At 43.4% G+C, this 22,536-nt stretch overlaps 1 protein-coding gene across 1 annotated transcript; it reads right to left on the bottom strand.

Annotated features, from left to right (window-relative positions):
* Window positions 1-730: 730 nt before the first annotated feature.
* Window positions 731-21,329, bottom strand: Dgke (diacylglycerol kinase epsilon). The gene is made up of 11 exons (XM_021212868.2): window positions 20,568-21,329; window positions 15,594-15,753; window positions 12,017-12,136; window positions 10,274-10,417; window positions 9,922-10,079; window positions 9,454-9,505; window positions 8,225-8,338; window positions 4,246-4,317; window positions 2,460-2,587; window positions 1,338-1,449; window positions 731-1,094 (listed from the first exon to the last, which is right to left on the bottom strand). The coding sequence occupies exons 1-11, from the start codon at window positions 21,020-21,022 to the stop codon at window positions 915-917; spliced, it is 1,695 nt and encodes a 564-aa protein (XP_021068527.1). The 5' UTR covers window positions 21,023-21,329; the 3' UTR covers window positions 731-914.
* Window positions 21,330-22,536: the final 1,207 nt, after the last annotated feature.

Raw genomic sequence — 22,536 nt, forward strand, 5'->3', positions numbered from 1 at the left:
CAGTCCTGCAGTGACTTGAAGGCAGTTAGCCTGGAGTTGGTTTGAGTAACTAGTCTGACTTGGCGGCTTCCCTTACGTGTCAGTCAACAATATCTTTTAGTCTAAAGAAAAGCTGGAGAACTGCAGAGCTTCCAATCCAAAGTTTTTTAAACCTTCCTTTAGACCTATTTACCTATCTAGTCGTGTGTACATATATACATGTATATGTGTGTACACATACACACTAGTGCTGGAGTGTAGTTCAATGACAGAGCATTCATCTACACTTCCAGAGGACCAAGGTTCGATCCCTAGTACTGCCCAAACAAAAACAATTAAAAAAAAAAAAAAAAAAAAAAAAAAAAAAGACTTTGCACTTCAGTTCTACATGGTCACGACACACCTGGAAGCCTGACAGGAAATACCACTGTGAAAATGCTAAGTGCCATCTTTCTTTCACTTTTCTCCTCAGGCGCTCCTGGAAATCAGAAGGTAGGGTCCATCTGGTTTGCGGTGTAGGACGTCTTATGAAGCACACTGCAGGAGGAAGCCCGGGTTAACCACAGCGGTTCAAAAAGCAAGCCAACGTTTAACGTGCTGTCACCGAATCAAGAGCGAAGGGAATGATCTTTCCATCCACATCCTGTCCACCAGGGCAGTGCATAACTCAGTGCGAGGCCAGTCGTTAAGTGTCCAGCCAGGAGGAGCATTCTGTCTTTGTGGACCTGTCTGTGTTTTTCCCCCCCCCCCCCCAATTAGTGACAAAAGATCAGAGCGTGTGGCTGACAGAAGAGCCTGTGTCTGTGACACTGAAGTCTAGCTGTGGAAACGCTGGTTAGGTGGCTCACACACACAATACTAGGAGTGAAATGGCGGCTGTGGTGCCAATGGTGCATCCTGTGGACGACATGTCACAGGTGCTGCTTCATCTCGTCCTACTCGGCTTCCTTTACGTCCTCATGATCCGAAGGGCTTGAGATGTCGTCATCCGACTGCTCTCCAGAGAAGTACAGCATCAGTGCGTGTGTCTTGTGCGTTATGGTGACAGTACAGGGCCCTTGGGCCCACGGCTCCCCATCCACCTGCATTGGCATCATGGAGCACTTCAAAGTCAGCTGAAATCAGGAAACAATTAGAAAAGTGTCCCTTCTAGAAACACAGGCAGGTGTTCCTGAACCTCTGACACTAACAGAGTTAATCTGAAGATAGCTTTTTAATAGACTGTCTAGGGATTCCTTCCCAGTGGGCATTTTATTTAGCTAGCTGGCCAGCTTTCTGCAAGCCCCTGCTACGAGCTATGAAGTTTGGGAAAGAGAGCCATGCATGCTGTCTTCTGCACACCAACCACTGTCACCTACCCGCACTGTGTGCGCTTGTCCTATTCGAAAAGGATTTGCCAGTTTCACCTGGATTTGAGCACAGTGGAAAGACCCATATACTCCAACGATTTCCAGTAAGCCATCATCATGTCTGACATGAGAAGAAGAAAATGTGGGTTACAGAATGCAGTAAAGTCAAATTACCCATAGAAAACACTTTTTTTTTTTGTCTTTGGAGACAGGGTTTCTCTGTATAGCCCTGGCTGTCCTGGAACTCACTCTGCCACCTGCCTCTGCCTCCCAAGTGCTGGGATTATAGGTGTGTACCACCATCACCCGGCTTTTTTCAATTTTTATTAGGTATTTACTGCATTTACATTTCAAATGCTATCCCCAAGGTCCTATACCATCCCCCCTTGCTCCCCTACCCACCCACTCCCACTTCTTGGCCCTGGTGTCCTCCTGTACTGGGGCATATAAAGTTTGCAAGACCAAGGGGCCTCTCTTGCCAATGATGGCTGACTACGCCATCTTCTGCTACATATGCAGCTAGAAAACACTTTTAATACAGGCGGGCCATCAACCTATCTATCTATCTCCACCCACCCACCCATCTATCTATCTATCTATCTATCTATCTATCTATCTATCTATCTATCTATCTATTATCTATCTATCTATCTATCTATCTATCTATCTATCAATCAGATTAAAGGCATTGGTGTCACCAACTATCTATCTATTTATCTATCTATCAGATTAAAGGCACTGGTGTCACCAACCGTCCACCATCATATTATTAACATACACAGCAGTGAAAATCTGAGGGAAACATGAGAGTTCAAACAACAACAATAAAACAACAAAGCTGCCACACGATAAATAAAGGCAGAAGGCTGGGTGTAGTGCTGTGCACCTGTAATTCCAATATTTGGGAGGCAGAGGCTCTGCGATCCCGTACACCAGAGCTACACAGTACCACCCTGTCTTGAAAACAAAGTGACAACTGAATATATTGCAGTCAGCTGTGGCACTAACAACTATAATCTAGCTCTAGGGAGGCCTAAGCAGGAGCATTGAGTTCAAGATTACCCTGATTCACAAACCTTGTTTCAAACCAACCCCACCCCCACGAACCAGCTCCATCGCAACTGTACATACCTGGCTAAAGGATAAGTCTCATCTCCCATTCCTTCCCACAGTCTGCAGCCACCGCCCCAGTATCCAATGTTCAGAACAATTATACCCTCCAAATTAGGCAGTTCGACTCGCTCACCATCCAGTTCTAGCTTTAAAGAAATATAAGTAGTTAGTTACTACAGGGCACCCTGTCTCCACAGTTGTCTCCTGAGGGGAAGACAACTTCCTACCTCACTCAAGGCAACCTGGCCTTTGTCTTCCTTCACACACGGAACTACTTATTAATTAACTGGTTTATTCTGGTATGTGTGGAGGTGGATCCACACTATGTCTATACACCATCTATATGCCTGCTGTCCAGGGAGGCCAGAAGATGGCATCAGATTCCCTGGAGCTAGTTTTTTAGGCACCTGCACTTGTGTGAAACCCCTTCCCCCATACACATAAGTAAGAAAAAAGACGCTCAGAAAAACCTTCTTTGCACCCTGCTCCCACCTCCCATCCTTGGAGAGCAGCCTGGTGCCTCACATTCCCAGACCAGGAACCTGCATTATCTATGCTGTATTCCCTACAACGGAGTCAGTAGGAAACCACACGACACTGTGTTTGTATCTTGCATTTCTGATGGTATTTTGTGGCAGAACCTGCTATTTCCCTTGTAGACATTTCTAACAGGCTATATACTCCAGCCTCATTCTCTCAAACACCCTAGAACATTAATGGGCACAAAGCAACACAGCAGTCCTTCATTACAAGCCTTCACTGGCTTTTTACCCTGACACAGGAGCAGAATTCAAGTTCTAAACAGGCTGGCATGCTACCGTGGCCTGGCCTCTGTCTGGATGCCTTTGGCCTTGGCTCTTGCCCTCTTCCTTCCTGCAAGCCATGTTCTGTGTTGGAGCTCTCCTGCAGGTGTCAGGGCCTGGTCCCCGGCAGCACTCAGTAACCCTCCCCTGGAGACCTTGCAGCTCCTGCCCTGCTCCTCACTGCGTGCTCATGCTCTCCACTCTTGCCAAGCTGATTCTCATTTTCCCCTTCCTGTTTGTCAATGCTTTTGGGCTCCTCTAATATTTTTGTTGTTATTAACCATTACCGACTCTATCTAGAAGCAAGTAAGATATACAAGACTGCTCTGTATGATGTGTGGGTTCTGTAGCAACACACAATCAACAATGTCCTATCCTTATTGCTCATACACTCTTACTTGCTTTAGTACATACGAGGTATCATACAAAACATGAATTAATCTGTTACATTTTCCTGAGCATTCAGATGAGTTAGCACTATGTTAGAAACTTTAAATTTGTTATCAGCCAAACAGATTCTAAAACAAATCTGGGTTTGAGTTATGACTACTAGTTTGTGTGGCTATGAACCATGTGACTTGGGAAAATTACTTAATATCAAATAGTTTTATTGATAATGTAAAAAAACCTAGGTAAGTGGAGGGTGCAGACATGGCTCAGTGGTAAAGAGCACCTGCTACTCCTACAGAGGGTCCAGTTTGGTTCCCAGGTACCCACCCACATGGCAGCTTACAACTGACCTGAACTGTAGCTCTAGGGGATGTGGTGCCACCCAGGGCACCAGGGACAAAGCTGGTGCATTTACAGTGTACCAACACTGTATATACAGGCCAAACACCCATACATATAAAACAAAAACAAAGAATACTGTAGCCAAGTGCCTGACATCAAAACACTCCACATCCACAAACAAAGTATGTTTGCAGAAAATTCAGTATTTGTTAAAGAACTTCAGAATCCAGAAAATACCTAAACCTTTAGATGAGACATTAGTAGCTTACCTCAATTTTTTTATTCAAATCTTTACACTCTTGCACTAAACAATCTTTAGTTCCATAGAATAAATAAACAGCCTGTGAAAGATGGACAAAAGATATTAAAACATTAATAAGACATTGAAAATATGGCATCAAAACATCAAGACACTGTAAATTTGACCTTAAAGCACGAAGAAGCTACTACGACATTAAATCATCAAGAAAACATGACAGCAAAGCTCCTGCTCTGCCACAAGCTGTTGCTTCAATGTGGCCTGGGCACTAAGGCACAGATCAGGGATGCCTCTGGTACACAACCCAGTTTCACATCCTTTAACACTCATTCAGCGTTTCATTTTATCTGGCGACCGCAGTTGAAGAATTCTAGGTGACCGGTGATACATGATATGTGAGCCTTCTCTCTCTTTTTGGAGATGGGGCTCATGCTCCTAATCCTCTTGGGTACTGAGATTACAGTTGGTTGGTTGTCACCACACCTGGTTTTAAGGGGTGCTGGGGATTAAGCCCAGGGCGCCAAGTCCTGCATGGCCATGGAAGGGATGGCATGACATGGTTCCTGCCCCTGGAACAGAACCAGTGTGGTGTGGGTCTTCAAAGTGTTGACAGTTGCTGGGCATGAGAATTGTTTGTATAAAAAAATATTTATTTTACTTCATGTTTCTCCTTTGGGGAATATTCTCCCTGCCAAGTCTGGGAGGCGAGGGTGTGCGTATGTCTTTAGCAAAAATAATAAACACTGTGACCTTCAGGACAACCCTTAAGGCTGTGGGAAAGAACTCTGAGAACATGAGTTCAAAAATATATGCAATTTTTCAACTATGCAAAATATAAGGATACAATATGAATTATATGAGGGGCTTCACGAACCTTTGCCAGAAAGATACAGAGGCAAAAGACTCCTGAGTTCAAGGTCAGCCTGGGACAGAGCTAGTTTAGACCTAGGCAGGATGGGAATGGTAATCTCAGGATGGAACCCCACCCGTTACTGTCTATGCTTTTTTTTTTTTTTNAAGATTTATTTATTTATTTATTTTTGGTTTTTCGAGACAGGGTTTCTCTGTATAGCCAGGTTGTCCTAGAACTCACTCTGTAGACCAGGCTGGCCTTGAACTTAGAAATTTGCCTGCCTCTGCCTCCCAAGTTCTGGGATTAAAGGCGTGTGCCACCACACTGGGCTTTAAGATATATTACATGTAAGTACACTGTAGCTGTCTTCAGACACTCCAGAAGAGGGCATCAGATCTTGTTACAGATGGTTGTAAACCACCATGTAGTTGCTGGGATTTGAACTCAGGACTTTCAGAAGAGCAGTTGGTGCTCTTAACCACTGAGCCATCTCTCCAGCCTGTATTTTTCTATGCTTGCTTACAAACACAGATCTCTAATTCATTTGCAATGTTAAAAAAATGTGCTTGCTCTCTCTAACAAGGGGCTGGGGTCAAGGAATATTTGAAGGACAGTCAAAATGGGACCTGGAATAAATGACTTAATTGATATGTAAATAAAAGACTGGGCTTTGGTCTTGAAAGCTGAGCTATCTGGAGATCTTCAGGAAGCAAGCGAGCTGTCTCAAGCAGAACACAGGCTGTCTGCCTGTACCAGAGATTTGACTTTGAGCTGTTCTTTTTGCAGCTCCTGAACACCATTTCCTCAGACCCCCTCACCAAGCTGAGACAGGTCCTTGGCACACGGCTACATGCATACTACACATGAACTCTACCAATTGAGCAACATTTCTGAACCCTGACAGGGTCTTTCTATGCAGTCCAGACTGGCCTTGATTTCCTTCCTCAGGCCTTCTATTTTGTTAGAATTATAAAATCATCCTTTCTTTAGTAGGTGACAAGCCCCATTATTTTGTGGTTTAACTAGCCTTTCAGAGGGAGTGTGGGATATGGATGAGATGTTTTGTGTTTACATAGCATTGTCTCCTGATTTACATTTTATAAGACTAGGTTGGAGTAAGGAAATTCTATCTTTTCCTAGTACTCCAGAGTATTTAAGGAAAAAATCATATAAATCTAGCAAACACCATATCAACACTTTTGAATATAGAAGGGTTGATAGAAGAACTAAAGTTGCTAACTATACAAATAGCAATCTTTTTTTTTTTTGAGACAGGGTTTCTTTGTGTAGCCCTGGCTATCCTGGAACTCAGTTTGTAGACCAGGCTGGCCTAGAATTCAGAAATCGGCCTGCCTCTGCCTGTGCTGGGATTAAAGGTGTGTGCTATCATGCCCGGCTAGTAATATTTTTAAAATACTAGTGGTCTGTGTTCCTGAAAATTGTGATGGTTCTTTGCATCTATTGGATCCTGTAGTGGCTGCTGCTACAATGGCTTTTTAAATTACTAGTCCCAGGACTAATTACTGGAAAAAAAAAGGTTTCAAAAATGGCATGAATGACTGATTAGTAAAACTACTAATACAACAGTACAAACATTGGCAGGAACAAAGACATGAGCAAATTGAGAACCACGGTTTTACAAAATAGAGCTACTGTAGATTATTTGTTGCTCAAGCATAATCTTGCCAATAATTTCTTGGCATGTGTTGCTTTAATGTGTCAGATTTCTCTCATATTATCAATGGTTGAATTGATGATCTGCATGACAAGACAAACTAAATCTCTCAAGTGATCATTAAATAGCTGTCATGGTTAGGACGGCTTTTCCCTTTCTTTGGTACTCTGTGAGCTATTCTTACAATCTTGCTATGCTTGCCCACAATAGCTAGACTAGCCATGCAAGTTGCATTTAACCTTGGTCTCTATTACAACACAAGAGAGAAGCTGTCGTGGGCACAGGCGCACACATGGGATTGTTCCTTCAAGGAAAGGATGCAAAGCCTGTTCTCTGTCCAATAGGCTGGGGCTTTCCAGTATGGTGACCTCCGCATTCGCAGTGTGCAAAGGTTTCCTGGCACCAGATCGTCCCTAGATCCTTACTGTAAGCTCCTTTTCCTCGGTCCATCTATGGAACCTATCTTTATGGACTAGAGAAAAGGTTTCTAATGGAGTCACATCTGATCTGTGATTAGTTTGCTTTGTCCCCAAAGAGACATATATATACTTTGCTGTGCATGTAGGACTGAGTTAATTATCACCAGAGTAGATTTCACCAAATTGTGCTGTGCTTAAATATGCCTAAGGTAACCCACTCGGGGTCAGATTCCTGAAGTTTGAACCACCATTGGCTACTGAGTCCCGTCAAGCAGAACTGCCTTCTTGCTTCCCAGAGCTCATCACTCTGTTGTCTGCGAAGGTCACAAAGACAGCCTCTACCCTCTGCAACCTAGTATGAAATTCCAACTATTTGTAAAACAGAAATAGGGATACAACTAATTTCCATTTATTTTTCACAGCCAAGATAATAATAAAAAATTCCTAAACAGAGCCAAGCATGGTGGAGCACACCTTTAATCTCAGCAGAGGCAGGTAGATCCCTGCAAGTTCAAGGCCAGTTTATTCTATATAGCAAGCTTCAGGGCTACCCAGAGAGATCTTGTCTCAAAAAAAAAAAAAAAAACCCAAAACAATAACAACACACCAAACCAAACCAAACAATCCTTCTATGTAAGGAAGCAGCTAGGCTAGGAACTGGGACAATGACTTCCGTTAAGTTGCCACTGGTAACTATCTGCCTTGTGAGGCTTTCTAAATCAACAGAATATATTTTCTCTATTAGTGACATAACCAAAAATTTATTTTACCTAGCATTTCTTTCAGTTATTTAAGTCAAACTTCAAAATATTCCAATTAACTTCCATGTAAGTAATATATCCCAACTTTTAATTTTAAAACTCTTGTTATAGTTAACAAAATATATCTATGGATTTTAATTTGAAACCCTATACAAAACAGAGCATATAAATGTTTCTGTAAGTCAGTGTGATCTGAATCTAAGAGTGCTAAATATAATTGAACTTTTGATTTTTACTGTACCTTAGCTGATAAGCAGGAAATGTTATTTTATCCAACACACCTTGTTAAGGATTCGACTGGAAAACAGAGATGGTGCCTTCTCACGATGAGCATGAAAATTGAGAGCCATGAGGGCATCAGGTCCAACAGAGAAGTAGTTGTTCATTGTGAACTCCTGGGAGAGAAGAACGGACAACGACTCTACCAGCTGTGCCATACAAGGTCAATTTTAGTCTGCACTCTTCTAGAAAATGCACTACTTCTCTATTTACTTTTCGAAGACTATACACTGCCTGGTGAAACTGTGGGCTAAGAGCCATGGACAGGACTCCTGTTGTTTCTGCTCGGCACAGCGCACCTCAGAACTTTCATCTGAAACAGCTCTGAGTTTTGTCTGCAGGCCTTTTGCTCCTGTGTTCTCACGGTACCACTTGCTCTGTACCTCCTTTGCAACTTTCAGACTCTGCGGGTCTTAAATTTTTATTCCCTTAGTTTGTACTCTCAATTCTGCCTAAAATTTTCTGTCAAATATCTATCTCTGTTCTCATTCTTAAGCAAAAAGTACAAACCACCAGGCTCTTGTTTAACACCCAACAGTCATTTGAGGTGCTATGCCAAGTGACTCATTCTATTACACTTAAAGTTCTGTATTTTTATTTTGTCAGTTAACATCATTTCCATGTATCTTACCATGAAAATTAGAAATCTAGTAGCTATGCATTCTTCCTTTTGTGGACATCAATTGCCAAGTCTTGATCAGTCTAACTTTAAAATGGTCCTCAAGGTCTCCCTATGTCTGTAAGCCATGGTCACACTGTCTTTGGGGACTATGGGAGCTCAGAGGTGAGTTCTTGGGCAGTGTGTGTGAAACCTTGACTTTGATTCCCAGTAAACAAACACTCTGCTAGCTCTGTATTATTTGCTGTTTGCTGGCATGCTTCAGCTCTGTGAGGGAAATTCTGTGTTTCTTTCTTGTGTTTTGTGTTTAACTTGATCTGCTAGGGTGGCAAAACTAAGTGCACTAGGGCAATACTCTCTTCCGCAGCGCACTTTATACAGTCCAGCTTGGGGGCTGGGACAGGGCTCAGTAATGGAGTATTCACCTAGCACCTCCCAAAATACAAGCCAACGGGGAAAAACTGAACGGGAAGTCATAGAGCTCGGTGAGTAAGGCAGGTAATCTGGCGCTGTGCTCTGTACCCAGCCCCCTTCAGACCAGACCCCTCCATCCTACCCGCAGACTCTGTGTGCACTTGTGAACGACTCACAGCCGAAGCACTAAACACATACCTTGGGTTTTCTTAAATTGTAGTATCCTTTATTTGTTACCTGAACTTTCCATCTAAAAAACACAAGTTAAAAAAAAAGAGTATTTTTTACCAAAAAACCTATATTCTAGGTAGCCTGACATGAAAATTTCTATTTTAATAAGTGCTATTATAAAGTATTTGGGAACATATTCACGCTAAGCAAGTGTACAAATTTTGGCATAAATTAGTACAGCAAACATATTTCTTTTTATTTAAATTACATTTAACTTGTTTTTGGTTTTTGAGACAATGTCTTAACGCTATGGCCTAGGTAGGCCTCAGATTCATGGCAATTCTTTCCTGTCTCAATGTCCCAAGTGCTAGGATTACAGGTACAAGTCACCACGCCTGGCCAACTTCATTACATTTTATAGCTATACAAGTCTTCACTTATAAAAATAATATTCCCAAGCTCAAATAACAGACTTGCTAGCACAATGTAGCTTACCTGTCTAGTTTGATTCCGTCTGCTTCCATTACATTTCTTAAGACCTGTGCAACTGGAATTTCTCCAGCATAGCCTGTACCCCAACCCAGAGTATTGGACAGATCGTTGCCTGTTCCCAGAGGTAAGACTGCAACCTCTGGAATGTACTTTTCTTGTCCCTAGAATATAAAAGACACACTGCAGACTTTGCTCTTTAGATTACTAGTAGTATAATAGTAACTGTAAAATGTAAAGACTAATGCAACAAAGACACAAATACAACTTTAAGTGTGCTAACTACTTAAGCAGCGTCAAGCACCCTACCCGAGCCACTCCGTCAGCCACCATGACAGTAGTTCTCAAAGATAGATACCTTAATCTTCATTTCATCAATCGCATCGAGGACCCAGCCCACAGTCCCGTCCCCTCCACAAACAAGGACTCGAACCGAGTAATAAGGAAGAAGAGTGCACAGCTGCAGAGCTTTGATCGGGGGAGTTTTAGTTACATCAAACACCTAAAAATGAGAGGACAAGAACAAAATTAGTTTTACCCAACAATGTCTTTCACCTTACTGGCTGTTACCTATTTCCCTTTCACAGTTCCCAGAGACAGGGCCACACCTCTTGTTCACTGTGGCTCACCCTGTATACTGACCTACAAAGGAGGAACCAGCCTCATTCCACTGACTAGGACACTGAGGCCCAAGAGGTTTAGTCAGTTGCCGGTGAATCTGCAGATGCTGAGCTACAATCCAAACTAAGTCTGACTCCTTTCCATTCACACCACACTATAGAGGGCTAAGCTTACCTTTAGCTAGTGTTCCATTCTTTATGCCTTAAAAGCAAAACAACACACTAGTGCAAATTTCTAAAAAATAATTCTTGCAAATACACAATGACCTAATATGTAAGGACTCTGATTATCTATAAATATTTACTGACACAGGAAATACTTTAGAGACTAATGGCCTCTGTATAGGTGGCTTCTGTAGTATAGTTTATAGTAATCCAAGTGCAGGGACAATCTTAATTTCCAATGATAGGAAACTTGATAAATCACCATATATCTGTTAAGTTACTAGTTAGTCATCAGGTCTGAAATTATGAAGATATATTGCAATGGCAGAAAATGCTGAGGAAATGCAAATTTGTGCATCTTACTGTTAATGGCAGTTATCCTCTTTGGTGCTATGGACTGAATCTGGGATCTTACATGTTAGAAACTACTTTATCATTACGTTATTGCTCTAAACTGAAGATGTAAAAAGCATAAACTGGAAGGAAAAACAGCAATCCCATTTCAGATAGCTACAAGGTGGACTGTTTTTAAGAGAGGGTCTTACTGTGTAGTCCAGTCTGCCCTTGAATTGTCTGTCTCCTGTGTACTGGGATTACAGTAGTGTACTATTACACTTGGATACATTTAATTTTATAGCATACCTCCCCCATTTTAAAAATCAAGGTATAATCTACTTTTCAAAAAAAAAAAATTTATCTCTGAAAATGAACAAGTAGATGGTTTTAGTTTGTGCAACGACTACCATAATTCAGTTTATAACATTTTTTTAAAAGTAAGATGCCACAAGGTCCCACAGTCACTTCCTACTTCCTGGCCTCGGCAATCATGAGTCTACACTTCCTGACTCTACTGATGCGCCTTTTCTGGATAGGTCACATGAATGTAACTATACAGTATGATCCCTTCTGACTGGAATGGTTTAGCAGTGCCTTTTTAAAATTCCCTCACTATCATATATAGTTTGTTTCTTTCATTCACTAAAAAGTATTCTACTTTATGAATATACAGTCTGTTTATCCACTCAGTAGCCAATGGACAGTCGGCCCAGTCCACTGTCTGGCAATTATGGATAACGCTGCCATTGAACATTTGCTCCCAAGTCTGTGGGACATAAGGCTTCATTTCCCTTGAAGCAGGATTGCTAGGTGGTATGATTTTTGTTTTACTTTCTATTTGAAGGGCTTGAGTCTTTTATAATTATTAGTCTTTCCTATGACTGAGCAGTGATTCGAGGCATCAATAACTGTTGCATTTCAGGGAAAATAAAAGCTAAAAATAAGGAGACTTAGAAAGGAAGGTTTTTCTCTTTAGTTACCTGGACTGGATTTAACAGGATCTTAAACTCTCCCAACAGACCTTCTCCCATGTTAGTTCCACTACGAGAGTTGGCCAGGATTATTAATGGGGTCCACTGCTTTCCAAACTTAGAAGCAAGCTAAAAGAATGAACACGAACAAAATGGGGTTAGAATGAGAGATGGCAAGCATAAAACTTCTCTTAGTAACAGCGGTGCTGCCATTTGCTGAAGTACGAACTATGCGGTACTATCAACACAATAAAAAGCCCAGGAATGGCGAGGACTGTCCAGCTTGGCCTTCCACTCAATGAAAACTTCTTTTGTGTATACACCTCTATGTGGATGTTAGACAACTCCCCCCCCCCCCCCCTTTTTGAGACAGAGTCTCGCCATACTGTCTTGGTTGGCCTGGAATTCAGAGATTAACTTTCCCTGCCTCCCAAGGGCTGTTTCAGCAGAGAGGCTAACTTCTCTCTTGAGACATGGTCTCCCCACGGGTCAGGCAGGGCTTGTCAGCTATGCTTGGCTGGCTGGCCACCATGCTCAGCCTTCTGCAGAGATGCTGATGACAGAGCCCTTATGTGCGCATGGCAAGTCCATACTGACTGAGCCACTTCCCATCCCACAGTATTCATTCCACATCATCCATTTTAAGAAATCAAATTTAGCTGGGCAGTGGTGGCGCACGCCTTTAATCCCAGCACTTGGAAGGCAGAGGCAGGTGGATTTCTGAGTTCGAGGCCAGCCTGGTCTACAGAGTGAGTTCCAAAGCAGCCAGTGATATATAGAGAGAAACCCTGCCTTGAAAAACCAAGAAAAAAAAAAGAAATCAAATTTAATTAACTTTTTTTGTTGTTGTTTTGAGACAGGGTTTCTCTGTATAGCCCTGGCTGGCCTTGAACTCAGAGACCTGCCTGTCCCTGCCTCTTGAGTGCTGGGATTAAAGAAGTGCACTACCACCTACCAGTTAAATTTAATCAACTTTTTACATTTATTTTTATGTGGGTGAGTGTTTTGTCTGCATAAATATGCATCATGTGCATGGAGTATCCTCAGAAGCCAGGAGGTAATGGATCCCTTGGAACTAGAATTACAGACAGCTGTGAGCTGCCGTGTGGGTGCTGGGAACTGAAACTGGGCCTCTGGAAGAGTGGCCAGTGCTCTTTACTAAAGAGCTCTCTCTCTCCGGCCCCTTTATTTATCTATTTATTTTTTATTTTTTTTGAGACAGGGTTTCTCTGAACTCAGAGATCTGCCTGCCTCTGCCTCTTTAGTGCTGGGATTAAGTAAGTGTGACACCACTCCCAGGCTCCCTTTATCATTCTTTAAACAGTATTTTCATGGGGCTCCTGCAGAGGATTTGAGTGTGGTTCCCAGAACCCACTTCAGGTGGCTCACAAGACCATGTTAGAAGACAGCTAGAAGTCCTTTTGAATATGAATATCCAAGCATGTCCTAAACGACTTCCAATAATTAGGGGCTGGTGAGATGGGTGATCAGGTAAAAGTGCTCACTGCTACACCTAACACCTCAGCTCAATCCCTGGAACCTACTTGGCAGAGAGAAAGAACCAACTCCACAAGTTAACCTTTGACTTCTGCACATGTGCCACGGCACCTGTGCAGCCACCATGAAATAAGTAAATGTAATAAGTGTTTAAGAAACATTTTATTGGGGGCTGGTGAGATGGCTCAGTGGGTAAGAGCACCCGACTGCTCTTCCAAAGGTCCCGAGTTCAAATCCCAGCAACCACATGGTGGCTCACAACCATCCGTAACAAGATCTGACGCCCTCCTCTGGGATGTCTGAAGACAGCTACAGTGTACTTATGTAATAAATAAATAAAAATCTTTTAAAAAAAAAAACAAAAACATTTTATTTATTTTCAGTTGTGTGTGATGTGTATGTATGAGTGCAGGTTCCCACAGAGTCTCACATGTGTTTATGGTATGTGCACACATGTATAAACATGAAATAAAAAATTTTAAAGGAGCACATTAATAGCAGTTCACTCTACTGCTAAATCAAATTAGTATTAAAAACAACTAGAAAATGGGGTTAATAATTTTCAGTGACTTCTAAAATAATCAAAGTCATCACAAAATTTATCACACAATTATATAGGTTGAGTATCCCTTATCAGAAGTGCTTGAACCCTAAGTGCTGAGTGTCCCCCCAACCTATGGCTTCATTCTGTTCTTTCATACAGGTGTATTCCTCACTTGGGGTCTTCCCGCCCATTTCCTCTCCATCTTCTAAAAGCATTGTGCCCCCAGAGTTACTAATTTTGGTTTTGTTTGGTGTCCTACAGACTGTAATCAGAGGCACCTGTGTGACCCTGACTTTGGAGCTATCCATCAGAGCCTGGAGACTCACCAGTGGATCACAGATACCATGTCTTCCCCTCTACAGGACTGTTGCCAGCAGGTTAGCCGCATGTGGTAGGTCATGTCATCGTGTCTGTCCCTGTGTGTCCTCCTGTCATTCCATGTCGTTTCCCCCAACCCTGACAAAATTTCTCTGTGTAGCCCTGGATACCCTGACATCTGTACTCTGTAAACTAGACTGAGTGATCCACTTGGCCTCTGCCTCCTGAATGCTGGGATTAAAGACGTGTACCACCATGCCTGGACACAAGTGTCTCTTAGTTTGGAGTGTTTGCACACACATAATGGGGGTGTTTTGGAAATTAGATCCAATTTTAATATGAAGTTGATTTATATGAACTATGTATGAACCTTCAAACATAGTACACAGACAATTTAAGGACATCTCTTAGAGTTCCGACATTTTAACCATGACCTGTCCTGAAATTAGGAAGATTTTCTACTTGTGGTGTCTTGATGGCTCCTAAAATGTTGGATTAGGGATGCTCAACCTTTTCACTTGTGAGTCTGTCCCCAGTTAATACAGCTCTTTTAGCCACCGACAATCTGGATTTTATTTTCTCTTATCTCTTTGTTTTCCTTTTCTGGATGTATCTGAGGATACATCAGCTTGCAAGATGTAGTTGTTTGAGATTCCTAGTTTTTTGCTTTGTTCTTTGAGGCAGGGCCTCACAGAGCTCTGTCTGTCTCCTGCCTCTGCCTCGAGTACTGTGATTTAAGGCTCTTTTACTATTTTATGCATGGATGAGCGTTTTGGCTGCATTTATGCCTGTGTACTATACAAAGCAAGGCCCACAGGCCCGAAGGTGCACTGGATCCCTCTGTACTGGAGCTGAGTCTTTCACACAGGTGCTGGGAACCAAGTCTTGATTCTCTGGAAGTGCAGTCAGTGCTCATAACTGCTGAGCCACCTCTCTAGCCTCTGGCTCTTAGTTTTTGAAACCAGATTTTGCTAAGCATTCCAGAATTTCGATACAGACTAAGCTGGCCTTAAACTTTGGTCCTGCTGCCTTTACCTCCCAAGTGGTGCTATTAAAGATGTTTGCCATCATGCTGGACCTTGAGTAAGGTTTTATGGTTACCATAACAACATTTTATATCTCCTAACCTCTTAGTTACTTTAATTTCCAATTTTTCTCAAATACACAGAATTAACTATCTTATATGTCAACTTTAAATGAAAAAGTTTATAAAAAAAAAATAATTACCACTTCATAATTTGTGTTTTTGTCTTTACGCATCTGGTTAATAGAAGTTAAATAGCTTGGCGGGATGATGAGATTTCTGAATTCTCCAAAGTCACACTTTTCGCTCTTTAAGCTGCTTCGCATACACTCATCGTGGACGGTCTTCTGGCACCAAATGCACCTGAGGAAGGAAGAAATGCTGCCACCTCGTGTTAAACCAGTGTCCCGATCCACAAACCACACCCTGTCAAAAGCTATCAACAGTGTATCCACACAGAAATAGATGTAATCAGAAAATTTCCACAAAAACACGTACTACATATTATCATGCTTTTTAAAATGAGTATTATCATGCTTTTTAAAATGAATAAGTAACTTCTTAGGCAATTTTGTAATGTGGTAACACCTGTAGGTACAACCTCCCTAGAAAGGTCAATCTAGAGCAACAGCTGTATATTAGAAATGTGTGTGCGTTAGCTGAAACCTATTTATGATATCTGAAGTTCTGCAGGCCTGGTCTGGAAACTTTTCAACTTTTTAAAATTTTTTTATTTTTATTTTTTGTTTTTTCAAGACAGGGTTTCTCTGTGTAGCCCTGGCTGTCCTGGAACTCACTTTGCAGGCCAGGCTGGCCTCGAACTCAGAAATCCGCCTGCCTCTGCCTCCGGAGTGCTGGGATTAAAGGCGTGCACCACCACGCCCAGTGAAAAATAACTTTCGCTAGTCTGTTGCTGGGATTAAAGGCATGCGCCACCACACCTGGCTACTTTTCAACTTTTATATACAAAGAAAACAGCCCATTTCTTTTTTTAAACTATTTATTTTTATCTTATGGTACTGATGCGTTGGATGCATGTGTATCTGTGTGATGGCGTCAGAACTCATGGAGGGACAGACAGTGGTGAGTTGCCATGTGGGTGCCAGGTTCTTTGGAAAAGCAGCCAGTGCTCTTAGCCACTGAGCCATCTTTCCAGCCCCCAAACATCCCACTTCTTTTAGGAGCTGATAAACAGCTCAATGTCTGGTTCTAAAACAACGAGAGGACGTGTGTACCCAGATCCACTCTGTTCTGGGTGCCAGGGCCAACAGCAGGCAGGGATTAGTGCTGGCATGACTCAGGCTTTCTATTATTAATCTGCTAAACTATTTAATCCACTCACAGATAAGATACATCTGACTAGCAAAAACAGGCCACCTGAGGAGGACAGAATTTACTAGTTTAAAAATGGAGGGGATGTTAACTCAGGTTATTTTAAAGGTGGTTTTTCCTTTTGGAAGTTGAGATTTGTCAAGTACTTACTGCTGTTTACTCAGGAGTTCTATTGATGACTAAAAATAGATGTCTGAACAATGCGTTAGAGACAATTATAACAGGGCTTGCTCATGACATTTATAAATATTGGCCTTTAATTTCAGAAACTGTAACAGATGGCTGCACAGTTGATGTAACTAGTTCACCTACTGGTGGCCTACAGCTAATTACTATTTTACTGCAATCACTGTATATATCATTGTTTTTTGAGATAAGATTCTGCTTTTTGTCTCTTTGGCTTTGAAGTCCCAGTGCCTCAGGTTCCAGAGTACTACAATTATAGGCAAGTGGTACCAACTGGGCTCGAGTCAATTTTTCCCCCCAGTGCTGGGGATGCAATCCAGGACTTGTCCCTGCTATTCTACTGTTCTATTGATTACCTACATATATACGACTGTAGCTCAGCTAACTCTAAGGAGTATATTCTATTTATATTCCCCATATACCACATTTATTTGTGGGGAAAAGGGCCAAATCTCACCCTTATTTTATTTATTATGTGCATTGGTGTTCGGCCTGCATATATGACTGTGTGAGGGTGTCAGCTCTTGGAGTTACTTAAGTTTTTTAAAACTGTATTAAAAATAACACTAAAATGCTTGAGAATTTAGGAATGCAGAAAGGTATAAAGTCGTCTACAGACAGCCACTCAATTCTTTGGAGTACTTACTCCCAATTTTTTAGTGGGAAAATGCTTTTCAGGTAGGAATGTGGTCTGTATGTACTGGATTCTGTGCTTCTTCCTAGCTGGTGTACAGGCTTTCCTAAGCTAGTATGTATTTTCTAAAAACATGGGTTAGAAAGAAATGTATAGGGGCTGGTGAGATGGTTCAGTGGTTAAGAGCACTGACTGATCTTCCGAAGGTCCTGAGTTCAAATCCCAGCAACCACATGGTGGCTCACAACCATCTGTAATGAGATCTGATGCCCTCTTCTGGAGTGTCTGAAGACAGCTAAGACAGCTTAGTGTACTTACGTATAATAAATAAATCTTAAAAAAAAAAAAAAAAAGAAAAAGAAATGTGTAATATTACATTATATGGATATTTTACAACTTAGTCAATCTGTATTTTGCAAATTTTCTCTTTTTTCTTCTTAGGGCTTCAAGTATTCCAGGCTGGCCTCTAAACTCTGTGTCTGGCCCTCCTGCCTCCAACTCTCAGGTGTTGAAATACAGGTGTATAAGACCAGAGGAGTTTATGTGGGCTGGGAACTGAACCTGGGCTTCATACACACTAGGTAGGCATTATCCTAACTAAGCTACATCCCTAGTCCATAAATTATGTTTTTAAAAGTACTGTTCATTAGTACCTAAAAACCTGTCTTGACAATTTAAAAAAAAAAAAGAAAGAAAGAAAAGAAAAAAAGAAACAAAACAAAAGAAAAAACCCTCTATTGTTTTAACTCAGTATGTAGACCAGGCTGGCCTTGAACGCAGAGATTCTCCTGTATCTGCCTCCCAAGTGCTAGGATTAAAAAGGCGTGAGTCACCATGCCTGGCTAATATAATGAATTCTTAAATGGAACCCAGGTCCCTACTTTTATCAGAAGAGAAGAGAGAGGAACAACAGGAAGGCTAGAGAAGGGAAGGGGCAGCTGCAGAAACCCAGGCAGTGGTGGGGCTAGAGGCAAGCCTCTACAAAAAAAGACAAACATGGTTAGAGAAAACAGATTCTGGAGGAGAATGGAAAAGATTCAAGAATAACTTCACATATGCATGACAATACCAAAAGAAACTATTTTGTATATAATCTTAATGATTTTATTTGTTTTTGTTTTTTTTCTAGACAGGATTTCCCTGTGTAGCCCTGGCTGTCCTGAACTCCCTCTGTAGACCAGGCTGACCTCGATCACAGAAACTCGCCTGCATCTGCCTCCCAAGTGCTGGGATTGAAGGCTCGTGCCACCCTGCCTAGCTAATCTAGGCATTTTTTAAGGCTAGAGGGATGAATCTGTGATTAAGGGCACTGGATGCTCTCGTGTAGAGAGCCTAGGCTCGGCTCCTGGCACCTGCATGGAAGCTCACATCCCTCTCTAACTCCAGTTCCAGGGGATTAGATGCTTTCTTTTGGCTTCCATGTGTACTAAGCATACATATAATGCAGATAAACTTGTAGGTAAAAGACCCACACTCATGCAACTAAAATAATAATAATAATAAAAACTTAAAAAAAAAAAGTCCGATTCAGAAATAAGAATGGCCACCTGTCTTTGCTTGACTGTGATCCTCTTGATTCTACCTTATTTTCTGGCATCATTATTAATAATGCTCCCAATGTGTCCCATCATACACAAGCATTCTTAATGAGGACAGAAAGGAGAGATGGATCAATGGTTATAAATGTGTGCAACTGCTCTCACACAGGGGGCTTTGATTTCCAGCACCCATGCTGGGAAGCTCACATCAGCTCTGGGGTAGGCTGACTGACACCTTCTGGTGGCTGCTGTGGGCCTCTGCACTCTGTACAGATATCCACACACAGATGCAAAGATGCAACGTGCAAGCACTCACAGTAGCTTCAAAGCTATTACTACCTCTCTGTTCGGCTCTCGAACGTGTGTGTGTGGGAGTTTCGATTTGTCCGAAATAAAACCTGTTGGGCTTTAAGTCCAGACAAGGCTCTGATAAGGCTGGGTGTTGGAAATCTTGGGGAACCAGCCTCACTTTATCTTCAGTTTTCTCAAGTGCGGAACGAGTGGGGAGATAATCTGCAGGGCCGCTCTGCTGTCCACCAGCTTCCAATAGGAAGCCTGTTCCACACAACATTTCACCGCGCAAGATTCCTTGTTCAGTGTGTAGGCTGAAGCCATGAAAACATTCTCAGTTTAACTCAGGTGACTCATCTGAGACACTTAGTCCTGAGAGATCTGACAACAGAAATGTCCTCTCAGGGCTGGTGAGAGAGAGAGCCCAACAGCCTCATGAGTTAAGAGCCACAGAACTGGAAGGGAGCTCACTTCACAAAGTTGTCTTCTGACCTCCACATATATACAACTCCATTGCAAATGCACACCCTCCCCTCCCCATAAATAAACGAGTGGAAAACGTAAATCTCCTCTCCAGTCTTGTGGGTCAAACACCTGATTATGACACCAATCGCTGTGTTAGCTTCAGAAATTGAAAGCCCTGCTTTGGGCTGATCCTTGTTTTCATAGATCCAAACCAAGAACCAATTGGTTTTGTGACTGGCATAAGGTTCTTTGTGTACCCTTCATTCTTCCTTATGTAAAATGGGGTGCTACTGAGTAGCTATAGTCAGGCAGCATGTAAGAGGCCTCTGATGAAAATTAAGAGCCCTGGCAGGGGTGGGAAGTTAGGGGTGGTGGTGGTGGTGGTGGAATTCAGTTGTTAGAGAGCTTGAATAACATGCTTAAGGCTTTTGGGTTGGATACCCAGCACCTCATGAACTGGTTCTGGTGATGCACACCTGTAATCTCGGCTCGGGGAGGCAAAGCATTAAAAATTCAAGGTCATCTGCTATCCATAGTGAGTTTCAGGCTAGCCCGGGCTACAGGGGAGACTGTCTCACAAAGGGGAAACAACAACAACAAAAAATCCCCAACATCTACATGACACTTGCTTCAAACGCCAGGGATGCCATGAGTAGTTTGAGCCATTTTCTGAGATGAATTTAGGTTTCACCACCCACTGTTTGCAATCCTGCATCCCACAGAAGCCATACCTGTAATCGCACAGTTTAGGCTGGCTGCCACACTGCTGCCTGCAGATTACACAGTAAGAGCACAGGGGGACGTTGCCGCGGATCCAGTGGTGGGGCATGGCATCTGCGGCCTTGTCGTTCTTGAGCATGATCTCCTTGCACGGGAAGCGCTTGTCGACCTTCTTGAGGCAGCCCTCGTCCACGCGGAGCCCACAGCAGTCGCAGAAGGCTCCTTGCAGGATGTGCTGCGCGCACACGCAGCAGTAGGTGGGGTGGCTGAACAGGTCCGTGTCACGCCAGCAATGCTTGCTCTTGCGGAAGATGTCCCTGCGGTGCAGCTGCCGGCGCGAACGCTGCAGACTACACCATAAGGTGATGAACACCGGCAACAGCACGGAGCACAGCGTCCACAGGACCAAGTGACCATCGGGGAGCAGGCCCTGGGCGGGTGGGCCGGACCGCTGGTCTCCCTCCATCTTCTCAGGCCCAGGCGTGGCCTACGGAGCGCCGGGTCCAGAAGGCTTGCCTTCGGATTCACTGCGTGGGGTTGCGGCTCGTCCCGAGGCTGCGCGTGGCCTCGGCCCGGGGAAAGGCGCAGGTCGCACCCGCGTGTTCCGTGCAGTACAGGCTTGGCTCGCGGCCACTGCGTTCACAACGGCTGTCGCGCTGAGCCTCGCCCGTGCCCCTCTCGCGAGGTCTCCGGGGACCCCCCCCCCCAGTTCGCTCTCCCGGTCGCGGGTACCACCTACAACCAAGCCTCAGGCCGCGAGATCTGCGTGGGATGAGGAGGCCGCGCTCGAAGAGCGCACCTGCGCAGTCCGCACGCCGGCCGGCAGCTCGGCGAGGGCTGGGCGGGGCCTGACGCGCCCACAACATGGGCGGGGCTAGGTAGGACAAGGCCAATGGCGGCGCTTTCCGATGGTGGGCGGAGCTAGAGAAAGGCGGGAGCTGATTAAAATTTGTAGGCGGGACCAGGTGTAGGGCGGGGCTCGCGGCGGCGCTCCCCTTGGGTGGGAGCGGTCAGGTACAAGGGCGGGGCGGAGGCTAAGAAGAGGTTTGGAAAGTTGAAAGACTTCAAGGGTCTGGACCATATAGGAAAGAATGAACAGAGGAACGGATAAGAGGGTGTGGAATGAGGCGTGGCTTAGGGAAATCAGGGGCGGAGTAATAATGTTAGTGTACATGGTTGACTCTCTTAAGTTCAGAACCAAAGGAAGTTCTACCATAAGTGACTTACAGTATTTGACCTTTAGCCTGATCCCCTTCCTCACTGGTGAAGGTGGGATGGGCACGATTATGGATATCGGGGAATCCTGGATGGAGAAAACTGTTTCTTCTGAAAGTGTTATGTTCTGAATGACACAAGTCAAAGATTGCCAAAAGTCACCAGTGTATTATATAAATAAAATAATAAAGTAACTGGACATGTGGCCCGCAGAGGTGGATGGATCTCTGTGAGTTCAGGGCCAGCCTGATCTATGTAGCGTGAGGACCAAAACAGGAAAAATATACCATACAGGTTGAGAGTTCTGTTTGTATTTAAGGATAAGTTCCTGTTTATCCTGTGTTTGACCCTTCTGCACGGATGTGCTTGATCACATGTGGACCGGAAGTAAATCAGGGTCACATGTAGGCAGGAAATACATCAAGATATATGTTTGCCCCTAATTGAACCCGATGGGAAATGCAGTGAACGGTGGGTTTTGCCTTTTTTTTTTTTTTTTTTTTTTGAGACCGGGTTTCTCTGTGTAGCCCTGGCTGTCCTGGAACTCACTCTGTAGACCAGGCTGGCCTCTAACTCAGAAATCCTCCTGCCTCTGCCTCCCGAGTGCTCTGCTTAAAGGCGTGAGCCACCACCGCCTGGCTCCGGGTTTTGCCTTTTTAACCACCCACAAAGCACTACTTGAGGCCATTCTCTGGGAACCCAGAGATGGACTTGGCCAGAGAGTCCATCACCCTGGCCAGTATTTAATTAAAGCTTACTTTAAAT

The sequence above is a fragment of the Mus pahari genome, chromosome 14 (assembly GCF_900095145.1).
Source record: "Mus pahari chromosome 14, PAHARI_EIJ_v1.1, whole genome shotgun sequence".
Classification (NCBI taxonomy): domain Eukaryota; kingdom Metazoa; phylum Chordata; class Mammalia; order Rodentia; family Muridae; genus Mus; species Mus pahari.

Coding starts and splice junctions, on each gene's coding strand:
- Dgke (XM_021212868.2), bottom strand. CDS start 21,022: ATGGAGGGAGACCAGCGGTCCGGCCCACCCGCCCAGGGCCTGCTCCCC. Junction 15,754..20,567: donor CCTAAACTGTGCGATTACAG/GTATGGCTTCTG, acceptor TTCCTTCCTCAG/GTGCATTTGGTGCCAGAAGA. Junction 10,418..12,016: donor TCCTGTTAAATCCAGTCCAG/GTAACTAAAGAG, acceptor TCTCATTTTTAG/GTGTTTGATGTAACTAAAAC.